This window comes from Pipra filicauda, unplaced genomic scaffold (genome assembly GCF_003945595.2).
Source record: "Pipra filicauda isolate LSUMZ 115617 unplaced genomic scaffold, ASM394559v2 scaffold966_size44374_pilon, whole genome shotgun sequence".
NCBI classification, from domain to species: domain Eukaryota; kingdom Metazoa; phylum Chordata; class Aves; order Passeriformes; family Pipridae; genus Pipra; species Pipra filicauda.
In genome coordinates this window covers 31,558-44,358 of record NW_024105160.1, presented here as the reverse complement: position 1 = coordinate 44,358, position 12,801 = coordinate 31,558, and the positions used below count along the sequence as shown (strand labels likewise).

Genomic DNA, 12,801 nt, shown 5'->3' with positions numbered 1-12,801 from the left:
CAGAGCTGATTCCTCATCTGCACTGATCATCAGCAGCTGGACTCTCTCCTATTTCAGGGTCTCATCTGTGTACACTGGATTAAGGCCTCCTAACTTCTTAAGAAAAGTAGTGTTATAAACTCACAGTTCTGGCAAGGTTTCCTTAGCAGATGGGTTGAAAAGCAAAACTTTGTTGCCATGACCAACGAATGCAGAGCCCAAGGTTGTTTGTGGTGCTAGCTTTGCTCCACTCTCTAATAACTTTCTGTCCAGATCAGTGCTGGCAACAAGAATTCCAGGTTAACGCTTGTTTCATTTTTCAGGCTTTGCATTTCAAGAATGGGGAGTTGTTATTGGAAACTCTGCCATGGCTGTCAGTAACAGCCTCGGAAAACAGGTTTTCTTATTTCTGAGGGAGAAGTTTCCAACCCAGCTTTGGAGTATGCAAATAGTTGATTGACTTGTTGTACAATTGGAAATAAAAATCAATACATTTGCTCTGATTAAAGTCTTAATATATATTTGGTTAAAGAGTTCTTTTCTTGTTACCTTCTTTAAAAAACAGGACCCATAAGCAGAAAGGCGATCTCTTAAAGTGTTGTAACCTTTTAAGTCCACTTGTTGCCACACAACAACAGCATGCCAATATCACATCCAAAGATACAGAATCTTACAGAGATACACACAAATAGATACCTATACATATCTATGTATGTATATCTATCTACCTATACATATCTATACATATCTATACAAATACACACAAGAAAGTTTGGGGTTCCTGATGAGAGTTCTACACGGGTAATGAACAGAGGACTAGGGGCAGAAGAGTTTTTGGAGCCAAACAACACGATGCAGATTCAGTTCCTTTAGTGGTGCCTAAAACTCAGGAGCTGGACTCCACGGTGCCGGTGGGACCCTCCCAACTCAGCACGTTCCATGATTCCATCAAGTCCAACTGTCAGCCCAGCACTGCCCCAGCAACCCCCAAACCACTAAAGCCTGTCAGCCATGGCCAGATGCAGGCGCCTCTGAAACACCTGCCGGGGTGCTGGCTCCGCCCGGGCAACCCATTGCAGTGCCCGAGCCCCCCCCGAAAAACACAGCGAGAAACCTTTCTCCAGGAGCTGACCTGAAGAAGCTCCCCTGCCTCAGCCTCGGGCCACGTGCCCCGGTCCTCCCAGCGCAGGCTCCTTTCCAGCAGCCCCCTCGGCAGAAGGCGGCTCAGGGCTCCCCACTGCCCCCCCGGCCGGCTCCGCTCCGGCCCCGCTCCCGCCACGGCCCCGCTCGGCTCTGCACGGGGAAGGAACGCGCCCAGCCCCGGACAGACACCCCCGGGGGCCGCGCACCGGGGGACTGTCCCCGGGGCTCACTCACCGGGGGTCCCTCCTCGGGGGTGACTTACCGGGGCTCCCTCCCCGGGGGTCACTTGCCAGGGGTTGTTCACCGCGGGTCATTCACCGGGGGTCCCTCCCTGGGGTTCCCTCCCCGGGGGTCACTTGCCAGGGGTTGTTCACCGCGAGTCGCTCACCGGGGTCCCTCCCCAGGGGTCACTTACCGGGGCTTCTTCCCCGCGGGTCGCTCACCGGGTGTCACTTACGGGGGGTCGCTCACCAGCGGCCACTCGCCGGGGGGCCGCGCACGGGGGGTCCTTCCCCCGGGGCCGCGCTCCGGGGGCCACTCACCGGGGGTCTTGGGGCCGCTGCCCGGGGGCCGCGCACCGGAGGTCGCTCAGCGGCAGCGCTCCCGCTCCCATCCAAATCCCCTCAAACGCCCCTCTCGGCCCCGCCCCCGCCCCGCCCAATCCCCGCCCCGCCCAATCCCCGCCTCGCCCCGCCCACTCCGCCGCCTCCCATTGGCTGCGCACGTTCGGCCGTGGAGCGAGGAGCGCGCGGGGAGCGTTGCCTGGAAACCGGCGAGGGAATCCCGGGAATCCTCGAGGCGCCGGCGCTGCCCCCCCACTCCTGGAGCGAGCGGCCGAGCCCGCCCGGGAGCGGGCACTCAGCGCCTGGCTGCGGCCGCCACAACGGGCAGGGAAGCAGGCGCGCGGAAGGCGGGCTTCGGCCCCCGGGCAGCGAGGAGCCCTAAAAAGAACAAAAGTGTGGAAAGAGAGGGAACTCATCGCACCATCACAGAACGTGCTGAGGTGGAAGGGACCCACAAGGAGCGTCGAGTCCAAGCCTTTGCCCGGCAGAGGATCGACCCCAAGAGTCACACCGTGTGCCTGAACTCTGCCAGCCTTGGTGCTGTGACCACTGCCCTGGGGAGCCTGGTCCAGTGCCCAACCACCCTCGGAGGGAAGAACCTTTCCCAAATATCCACCCTAATCATCATCATCATGGCTAGGCTTCGCGAACGAAGATTTGGGAAGGCTCTATCCACAATTGCTGCAGGCACGCTGGTGGCTTATGAGGCCAATACGTGACAGACAAATCCGATTGCAAAAGGCACAGCAGAAAGACTCCTTAGATGGTGTATTCTGCAATACACGGTTCTTTCTGCGTTGCCTTTTTTCTTTGAGGGTGATCCTGCGTGTGTTCTCAAAGGAGACAGCTGCGTTATAGATGGTGTGTCTCCAGGCCTCCCGACTGGAGGTCAGAGTAGACCAGTTATGGTGATCAATATGGCCAAGGCTGAGATGTTGTTTCAGGGAGTCCTTGTATCTTTTCTTCGGGGCTCCTCTCTTGCGGCAGCCAGTGGCAAGTTCACCGTAAAGCAAGATCTTAGGGAGGCAGTGGTCCTTCATCCTGGAGACATGACCTGCCCAACGCAGCTGTGTTCTCATCAGCATGGCCTCGATACTTGTGATAGCTGCTTGCTCTAGAACAGATGTACTGGTCACATAGTCTGACCAGTGGATGTTTAGGATTGTTCAGAGGCAGCGTTGATGGAAGCGTTCTAAGAGACGCAGGTGGTGGAGGTAGATGACCCATGATTCAGATCCATATAAGAGAGTAGACAGCACTATGGCTCTGTAAACACTGATCTTGGTGCTTTTCTTCAAGTGTTTATTACGCCATACTCTTTTATGGAGTTTTCCAAAAGCACTATATGCCTTTGCTAATCTGTTGTCTATCTCTCCGTCAATCTTACCATCTGAGGAGATGAGGCTACCGAGGTAATTAAACTGCTGGGCTGATTTGAGCTCTGATTGACCAATGGTGATATGGGGATGATGGGGGACATCCTGAGGTGCCAGTTGATAGAGAACCTCTGTCTTCTTTAAGCTGACTTCCAGCCCAAAGAGCTCAGCAGCCTCAGCAAAGCAGGATGTTAAACGCTGCAGAGCTGCTTCTGTGTGGGCAACAAGGGCGGCGTCATCAGCATAAAGCAGCTCCCGGACAAGATGGTTTAAGGTCTTGGTGTGGGCCTTCAGTTGCCTTAGGTTGAAAAGGCTTCCATCAGTACGGTATCGAATGTAGATACTGTCCTGATCATCGAGGTCTGCTGTGGCCCTTTGGAGCATCCTGCTGAAAAACACTGTATCCCAGTTCACAGAATCACAGAATTAATTAGGTTGGAAAAGACCTCTGAGATCATCAAGTCCAACCTATGACCCAACACCACCATGTCAACCAGACCATGGCATCAAGTGCCACATCCAGTTGTTTCTTAAACACCTCCAAGAACCACCTCCCTGGGCAGTCCATTCCCACATCTAATCACGCTTTCAGTGAAGAAATTCTTCCTCATGTCCACCCGAAACCTCCCCTGGCACAGCTTAAGACTGTGTCCTGTTGTCCTGTCACTTGTTACCTGGGAGAAGAGGCCGATCCCCACTGGCTACAACCTCCTTTAAGGTGGTTGTAGAGAGTGACAAGGTCTCCCCTGAGCCTCCTTTTCTGCAGCTTAAACCCCCCCAGCTCCCTCAGCCGCTCCTCACAGGACATGCTCTGCAGATCCTTCACCAGCTCTGTTGCCCTTCTCTGGACCTGCTGCAGCACCTCAATGTCCTTCCTAAACTGAGGGCTCCAGAACTGGACGCAGAACTTGACGTGTGTCCTCCCCAGTGCTGAGTCCAGGGGGACAGTCACTGCTGTGAGAACGCTTCTGTTCCACGTTTTCACGGCGTTTGTGACAGATCAGACCAAGTGACCTTACGGGGATGGTTCTACCCCTGGCACAGGCGGTGCAAGCCCAGCAGTTGTTACACAGGACGTGCTGAGGGAGAAAAGCAGCTGAAGGAAAAGGCCTCGGCCTTCATCACCCTCATTTAGGGGGGGGCAGGGGTTGCTGGACCCTCACAAAACACCCCCCGCCTCCCCCCATCCTCCCCATCCCCCTCCTGAATTTTGGAGTCTCCCCTCCCCTCGTGCCCCCCCCTCGTGTCGTGGTTGGTTCTGTGCCGTGGTGTCCGTGCAGTAAATTTGGGGTGTGTCCCCCCCCGATGGTGTGTGAGACTCCCCCGAAACGGAGACACCCTCAAAATGGGAGGGGGGACCCCCCAGAATGGGAGAGGGGACCCAGAAATAGGAGGGGAAGAAATGGGGGGGGGATAAAGTGAAAGGGAGGGACCCCAAAATGGGGTGGAAATCCCCCAAAAGCAGGGAGGGCTCCCAAAATGGGGGGGACCCCAATATGAGGGAAGAGACCCCGAAATATAGGGGGGACCCCAAAATGGGGGGGGGCAAAATGGGGTGGAAAGCCCCCAAAATCTGGGGGACCCCAAAATGGGGGGGGACCCCAAAATGGGGTGAGGACCCCAAAATGTGGTGGTGGTAAGACCCCAAAAGGGGGGGGGGAAGACCCCAAAATAGGGGGGGAGACCCAAAGTGGGGAGGAATCTAAAATGGGGAGGAAAGCCCCAAAGATGGGGGCGGGAACCCAAAATGGGGAGAGGGGACCCCAAAATGGGGTGGAAATCCTCCAGAATGGGGTGGAAACCTCCCAAAATCTAGGGGGGACACTCAAAATGGCAGGAGATCCCAAAATGGGGGACCCCAAAATGGGGCCTGAGACCCCAAAAATGGGGCTTGAGACCCCAAAATGGGCGGGAGAGACCCCAAACTGGAGGGTAGGGGGGAGAAATAGGGGATGGGGACCCCCCCCAAAAAAGGGGAGGGGCCATAAACTTGGGCTGTCACCCCAAAAAGGTGTGGGGGTAGGAGCCCAAAAAAGGGAGACCCTCAAATGGAGGACCCCAAAATAAAAGGGGAGGGGTCAGAGCCTGGCAAGAGGGGACACCAAAATAAGAGGAGGGACCCCCAAAATGGAGGGGGAGGGGGTGCCTTTCATCTCATAGAAATCCCTCGGCCCCACAGGGACGGTTCTGGGCCCTATAGGGACCCCTCAGCCCCATAGGGACAGTCCTGGGCCCTATAGGGACCCCTTAGTTCAATAGGGATGGTCCTGGCCCCTATAGGGACCCCTTGGCCCTATAGGGATGGTCCTGGGCCCTATAGGGGTCCATTGGCCTTGCAGGGACACTCCCAAATGTTATAGGGACCCCTCAGCCCCATAGGGACAGTCCTGGGCCCTATGGGGACCTCTTGGCCCCATAGGGACCTATAGGGCTCCTGGGCCCTATAGGGATCCATTGGCCTTGCAGGGACAGTTCTGGGCCCCATAGGGATCCCTCAGCCCCATAGGGACAGTTCTGGGCCCTATAGGGACCCCTCGGCTCCAGTCCCCCCTCCCAAAAAATGTTCTAGCGCTCCCCCTCCAGCAGTGCAGGCAGGGGGGCAGTGCAGGCAGGGAGTGTAGTACAGGCAGGGCTGGCAGTGCAGGCAGGGGGGACAGTGCAGGCAGGGAGGGAAAAGGCTGGAAAAAAGGAGGTTTTGCGTGCCCCCCCGGGACACCCATTAACCCCCCCCAGATCCCCATTGACCCCTCAGCCCGTCCCAGGATCCGCAGTGACCCCCCCGGGACACCCCCTGCACCCACCAGGGCTCCCCCTGATTTCCCCGGGACCCCCATTTCCCCCTCAGGTTCTCCCCCAGGACCCGCCAATTCCCCCTCAGATCCCACCCCCCATTGCCCCTGTGAGACCCTCCCGGCACCCTGAGGAACCTCCAATTCCCCCCCATTTCCCCCTCAGATTCCCCCCATTGCCCCCAATTCCCCCCCATTTCCCCTCAGATTCCCCCCATTACCCCTCAGTTCCCCCTCAAATCCCCCCATTTCCCCCCTCACGCGCCATCGGGGTTCCAATTTCCTGCGCTCGGCGCTGATTGGCTGAGGGGCTGGTGAGACCGGCGCTGATTGGCTGAGGGGGAAAAGGCGGGAAAAGGAGCGCGCAGGGCGGGGGGGGAAGGGGGGAAGAGGGGCTGAGGGAGCGTGAGGGGAAAATGGGGGATAATGGGGGAAATGGGAGGGAAATGGGGTAAAATGGGGATAATGGGAGGGAAATGGGGTAAAATGGCGGATAATGGGAGGGAAATGGGGGATAATGGGAGGGAAATGGGGGGAAATGGGAGGGAAATGGGGGGAAATGGGGGATAATGGGGGGGAAATGGAGGGAAATGGGACAGTGAGGGGGAAACAGAAGGATATGGGAGGAAATGGGGAAAAATGGAAGGAAAATGAGGGGAAATGGGAAGGAAGTGGGGGGAGAATGAGGGGAAATGGGAGGAATGGGGGGAAATGGGCAAAAATGAGAGATAATGGGGAGAATGGGGTAAATGAGGGAAAATGGAGGAATGGAGGAGAGAGAGGGGGAAATGGGAGAGAATGGGGGGAAATTGTGGGAAATGGGGGTTAATGGAGGATAACGGGGGGGAAATGGGAAAAAATAGGGGATAATGGGGTAGAAATGGAGGATAATGGGGTAGAAATGGGGGATAATGGGGTAGAAATGAGGGATAATGAGGGCAAATGGGGGATAATTGGGGGAAATGGGGTAAAATGAGGTGAAATAGGGGAGAAAGGGAGAGAAATGGGAGGGTAATGGGGGAGAGTGAGGGGGAAATGGGGAAAATGAGGGGTAATGGGGGAAAATGGGAGATTATGGGGGATAGTGAGGGGGAAATGGGGGATAAGGAAGAAGAAATGTGGGATAATGGGGGATAATGGGGAAAAATGGTGGATAATAGGGAAAAATGTCAGATAATGAGGGAAAATGGGAAATAATAGGGGAGAAATGTGGTATAATGGGGGAAACAGGGAACAATGGGGGAAAATATGGGATAATGGAGGGAAAAGAAGGGATAATGGTTGAAAATGAGGGGAAATGGGTGTCTGAGAGAAAAAGGGGGGATAATGGAGGGAAAGTGAGGGAAAATGGGAGAGTGAGGGGAAAACAGATGATAATGGGGGGAAATGAGGGAAAATAGGAGATAACGCGGAAATGGGAATAATGGGGAAAATAGGAGATAATGAGGAAAAATGGGGGGGGAATGGGGGAAATAAGGGAAAATAAGGGATAATGGGGAAAATGGGGGAAAATGGGGAAAAATGGGGGGGAAATGGGGGAAATGAGGGAAAACGGGGTAATGGGGAAAATGGGGGATAATGAGGGAAAATGGGGGAAATGAGGGAAAATGGGGAAAATAGGGGATGAAGAAGGAAAATGGGGGATAATAGGGGAAAAATGGGGGTCACTACAAGACCCCCCTTCCCATCAGACTCTGAGGCATCTCTGCTCTCACCTGCCTCCCCTTGCTGATTAATTAACCACTCGTTAATTACTAACGAGTAACTAACCCCCCAAAACCCACAGAACCCGTCCGGCAGCACAGCAGCTTTATTTTGGGAGGGGTCAGCACGGCCTTGTGTCACCAGAGCAGAGCACTGGGGGGGGCCAAGCAGAGCCAGAGGGTCCCAAACCCCTTCCCGGGGGGTCCCACCCCCCTTTTTTGGGGGGTCCCTCAGGGCTTTTCCAGCTGGGAGTCGCCGGGGAGGGTCCCCACGTCCTGGTAGGTGGGTTGGACCCCCCGGGAAATGTCCTCGTACATCGAACACTCGTCCAGGTTCAGCCCCTGAAAACGAGGAAAGGGGGGGATTCGGGTCGGTTTGTGGGGGTTTAGGGGGTGATAGACCCCCCCAGCACGATTTTGGGGTGCGGGGACCCCCCAGGACGTCACCTCGTAGAGGTTTTCCTCCTCGCATGTGGTTTTTTCGGGGTGCAGCAGCTGCTCGTTGGCCCAGCGCTTCTGGGGGGGGAGAAAAAGGGGCATGGGGGGGTTTGGAGTGGCCAGGGGGGCTTTGGGGGCACCAGAGGGGATTTAGGGGTGGCTAGGGGGGGTGTAGGCGTGGCCGGGGGGGGAAAAAGGGGGCACAGGGAATTTTTGGGGTGGCCAGGGGGCTTTCAGGGGGCACCAGGGGAGATTTAGGGGTGGCCGGGGGGGGGGGGGGGGGGGGGTGGAAGGGGCACAGGGGGGTTTTGGGGTGGCCAGGGGGGGTTTTCTGAGGACACCAGGGGGGATTTGGGGTGGCTGGGGGGGGTTTCTGGGGGCACCAGGAGGGATTTAGGGGTGGCCACGGGGGGAAACGAGGGCACAGGGGGGTTTTGGGGTGGCCGGGGGGGGGTGTTGGGGGGCTCCAGGGGGGTTTTGGGGTGGCCGGGTGGGGTTTGGAGGCACTAGGGGGGATTTAGGGGTGGCCGGGGGGGGGGGCTTGGGGGCACCAAGGGGGAATTAAGGGGTGACAGGGGAAAACTAGGGGTGGCCGGGGGGGGGTTGGGGTGGCCAGGGGGGTTTTTGGGGACACCAGGGGGATTTATGGGTGGCTGGGGGGGGGTTGGGTATCTCTGGGGAGGACTGGGGGGATTTGGGGATGGCAGGAGGAGATTGGGGAGAACTGGGGGGGATTTGGGGGGAACTGAGGGGTATGGGGGGGTTGAAGGGGTTTTGAGGCATCCAGGGGGGAATTGGGGGTACCGGGGGGGGGGTTGGGGGTGTCGAGGGGGATTGAGGTTACCCGGGGGGGATTTAGGGGGACCTGGGGGGCAACTGGTGTCCCCAGGGTCTCAATTAATGTCCCCAATGTCTCAGTTGGTGTCCCCAGTGTCCCAATTGGTGTCCCCAGTGTCCCATTTACGGGTCCCAATGTCCCACCTGGTGTCCCCAGTGTCCCAGTTGGTGTGCCCAGCATCCCAGTTGGTGTCCCCAATGTCCCAGTTGGTGTCTCAATGTCCCAATTAGTGTCCCCAGCATCCCAGTTGGTGTCCCCAATGTCCTAGTTGGTGTCTCAATGTCCCAATTAGTGTCCCCAGCATCCCAGTTGGTGTCCCCAATGTCCCAATTGGTGTCCCCAGTGTCCCATTTAAGGGTCCCAAAGTTCCAGTTGGTGTCCCCAGTGTCCCAACTGGGGGTCCCAGTGTCCAATTCGGGGTCCCAGTGACAGAACTGGGGGTCCCAGTGTCCCAGTTGGGTGTCCCAGTGTCCCAGTTGTCCCAGTGTCCCAGTTGTCCCAGTGTCCTAGTTGGTGTCCCAGTTGGGTGTCCCAGTTGGGTGTCCCAGTTGTCCCAGTGTCCCAGTTGGTGTCCCCCTGTCCCAGTTGTCCCAGTTTGTCCCAGTGTCCCACCCTGAGCAGCAGCAGCAGCCCCGGCCCGGCCGAGCAGAGCAGCAGCAGCACCCCCTGCGCCGTCAGGATCCGGTTCTTGGTGCTCTCCCTCAGCGCCAGGAACGGGGCGGGAACCGGCTCTGCGTGAATGGGGACTGGGTAACTGGGAGGGACTGGGTACACTGGGAGGGACTGGGGTATACTGGGAGGGACTGGGGTATACTGGGGGGGACTGGGGTATACTGGGAGGGACTGGGGTATACTGGGAGGGACTGGGGTATACTGGGAGGGACTGGGTCACACTGGGAGGGACTGGGGTATACTGGGAGGGAGTGCAGGGCACTGGGTTATACTGGGAGGGACTGGGGGGCACTGCAGGGCACTGGGATGGACTGGGGGGCTCGTGGTAGCACTGGGTTATACTGGGAGGGGACTGGGATGGACTGGGTTATACTGGGAGGGAACTAGGATGGACTGGGAAAGACCAGTGACTCAGATGAGACCCCCCAGCCCCCCCCCCGACTCCTCCCCGAGACCCCCTGGACCCTCCCGAAGGTGCCGCAGGGCTGGGGGGCACTGGGATACCCTTGGAGGGGACTGGGATGGACTGGGTTAAACTGGGAGGGACTGGGCTATACTGGTACCATGCTGGGGGCACCGGGAGGGGCCGAGTGACCCGGCTGAGACCCCCCCGCGCCCCCCACTCACCGAGGACCCTGACGAAGGTGCCGCAGCTCTGGGCCGTCTCCCCCCCGGACTCCACGCGGCAGAAGAAGAGCCCGGAGTCGTTGTGGGACAGTTTGGGGAAGGTCAGGGTGGAGCTTCCCCCCCCTTCCTGCACCACCCGGTCCATCCGGCGGCCCCCCCGGGTGGCCACCACCTCCTGGGGCCAGGGGCAGCTCCGGGGGACCTCCCCGAGCCCGGGGGGACACGCCTGGAGCCAGGTCAGGGCGGTGTCGGGGGGGCCTCGGAAGTGGCACTCGAGGGTCAGGGGGGTCCCCACGCGCCCCTCGCGGGAGGGGGGCCCCCCCCACACCCGGAGCCACCCCCGGGGCGGGGCCGGGGAGCAGGAGGGGCTCGGGGGGCTCCCGGTGGTCACGGTCACGGGGGTCGGCGTCTCGGGGGGCTCCGGGGAGGGAGGCAGGGAGGGGGTCGGGCACGGGGCGCAGCCTTCGGGGGGGGTCTGGGAGCACTGGGAGCCTGCGGGGACAGAGGGGGGTTATGGGGGGTCCCCCGGAGCTCCCCAACACCCACGGAGGGCGACTGACCCCGGGGGGGGTCACTGGGGGTCCCTGTCCATGCTGGAGGGGGTTCTTTGGGAGTTCCCAGAACAGTGAGGGGTCATTGGGGGTCCCCCCGGGGTCTCTGAAGGTCCCCCAGACCCATCAGAAGGTCATTGGGGCCCCCCAGCCCCTCTCAGTTCCCCCCCTCCCCCCTCTCAGTTTCGGTTCCCTGTCCCAGTTTGGGGACAGGAAATACTGGTTGGGGGGGGATGGGGGACATTTTGACACAGGTGTGGGGGACAAAAACCGATGCTGAGACCCCCTGAGACTCCCCAGACCCAAACCCTGAGACCCCCAGACCCAAATGGAGACCTTGGGATCCCTGAGACCTTCAGAACCAAATCCTGAACCCCCCTGACCCAAACTGAGACCCCCAGACCCAAATTGAAACCCCCAAGACCCAAACTGAGACCCCCAGACCCAAACCCTGAGAAACCTGAGACTCCCAGATCCAAAGCCTGAGACCCCCAGACCCAAATCCTGAGCCCCCCTGACCCAAACTGAGATACCCAAATCCAAACTAAGACCCCCAAATCCAAACTAAGACCCCCAAATCCAAACTAAGACCCCCAGAACCAAGGCTCCCAGACCCAAACTGAGGCCTTGGGACCCCTGAGACCCCCAGACCCAAAGCCTGAGACCCCCTGACCCAAACTGAAACCCCAGAGACCCCTCAGACCCAAATTGAGACCCCCCCAGACCAAAACTGAGACCCCCAGACCCAAATCCTACCTGCGAGGAGCAGGATGAGGATGAGCAGGGGTCTTGTGACCCCCCAGTTTGGGAGAGGCCTCCGATTTTGGGGAGCCCCTTTCATCCCCCCACAGTCCCCGCCGAGGCCCCAAAAACAGGAGATGCAGCCCAGTGACCCCGGGAGGCCACGCCCACCCAAAATTTCCCCGGGGGGAAGGGCTGGGGGCCACGCCCACCCATCCTCCAGGCCCTGCTGCCCCAAAATCCCCCCAGGACTTCTGAGGGGGGGAGTTTCGGGGGTCTCAGGGGACTCAGTTTGGGTCTCAGGGTCCTCCCAGGTCTCCCCTGTCCTTCTTGCTTCCTGCCCCAGGCCCCGAGGTGAGGACGGAGAGCCCGGAGGACAAATCCCCCCGTGAGACCCTGGTGGGAGAGGCCGTTTTGAAGGGCCCCCCGGCGCAGGAAGGCAGCGGGGAGGAAAAGGGCCGGAGATCCCCCCGCAGGAGGGGCTCCAAAGCCATCCCAGGGTGCTCTGAGGAGGGAAGAGCCAGCCTGTGCCAGGAAGGTGGCCAGAGATTCAACAATTGCTTTAGTGTAGAGCACTGTCCTGTCTTATCCTGTACTCCTGGTAGTTTTAGTGTTTTTATTGTGCAGTAAATAATTCTGATGAAGATCTTTTGTCTGATCATTTGTAACCCTAAATAATTCATTTCTATCAGTAGATCTGATTTACCATCTTTAAAACCTGGGGGACAAAAGTGGTTCAGTCACACCTCTGTACTTCCTCTAAACTGAAAGTGTTGGCATGATCCAAGGCTGAGATTGGATCCAGCAGCCCCCAGCACCCCACAGGAAGTTGGGAGCTCAGGGGGGTCACCCCCCTTTGCCAACCCTCCCTGTGCCCAAAGACCCCCATGGGACTGTCAGACCTGCCAGACCACCCTCCCTTTTCCACCCTTCTCGCTGTTCCTTCCACTTTCCAATTGTCCCCTCAATCCCCAGCCCCCTCATGCTCAGTTTGGGGGTCCCACTCTCCCCTTTCCCCACTCTTCTGACTTCTCCCACCCATTTCCCATCATCACCCAAACCTCAGAGCCCTTTCCCCCTCCACTTTTGGGGAGTCCCTCTGCCCTCTCACTAACTTTTGGGTCCCACCACCCCTTTATCCCCTCTGATTCCCCTTTTCCCACTGACCGCCCCCTTCCCACCCCCCCTCACCCGAGAGCTCCTCGCCTGCAGCTGGGGGGGCTCCCAGCACCACCAGTGCCCAGAGAAGTCCCCCCAGAAAAGGGGTTGGGTGCAGTCCTGAATGGGCTCTGAGTATGTTTGGGGGTCCTTGAGGGGCTGTGGGGAGGTTTTGGGGGGTCCCAGCACCCTTTAGAGTGAGTTGGGTGCTTTACTGAGGGGC

General features: G+C 58.6%; 1 protein-coding gene across 1 annotated transcript; it reads right to left on the bottom strand.

The window, feature by feature from the left end:
• Positions 1-7,642: 7,642 nt before the first annotated feature.
• LOC113997226 (B-cell antigen receptor complex-associated protein alpha chain-like) lies at positions 7,643-10,555 on the bottom strand (the record flags this gene model as incomplete). The annotated part of the gene is made up of 4 exons (XM_027738878.2): positions 7,643-7,895; positions 8,001-8,069; positions 9,442-9,560; positions 10,129-10,555. Coding segments are annotated over 4 exons (726 nt in total), but the record flags the coding sequence as incomplete, so codon positions are not given.
• Between the last annotated feature and the right edge of the window lie 2,246 nt (positions 10,556-12,801).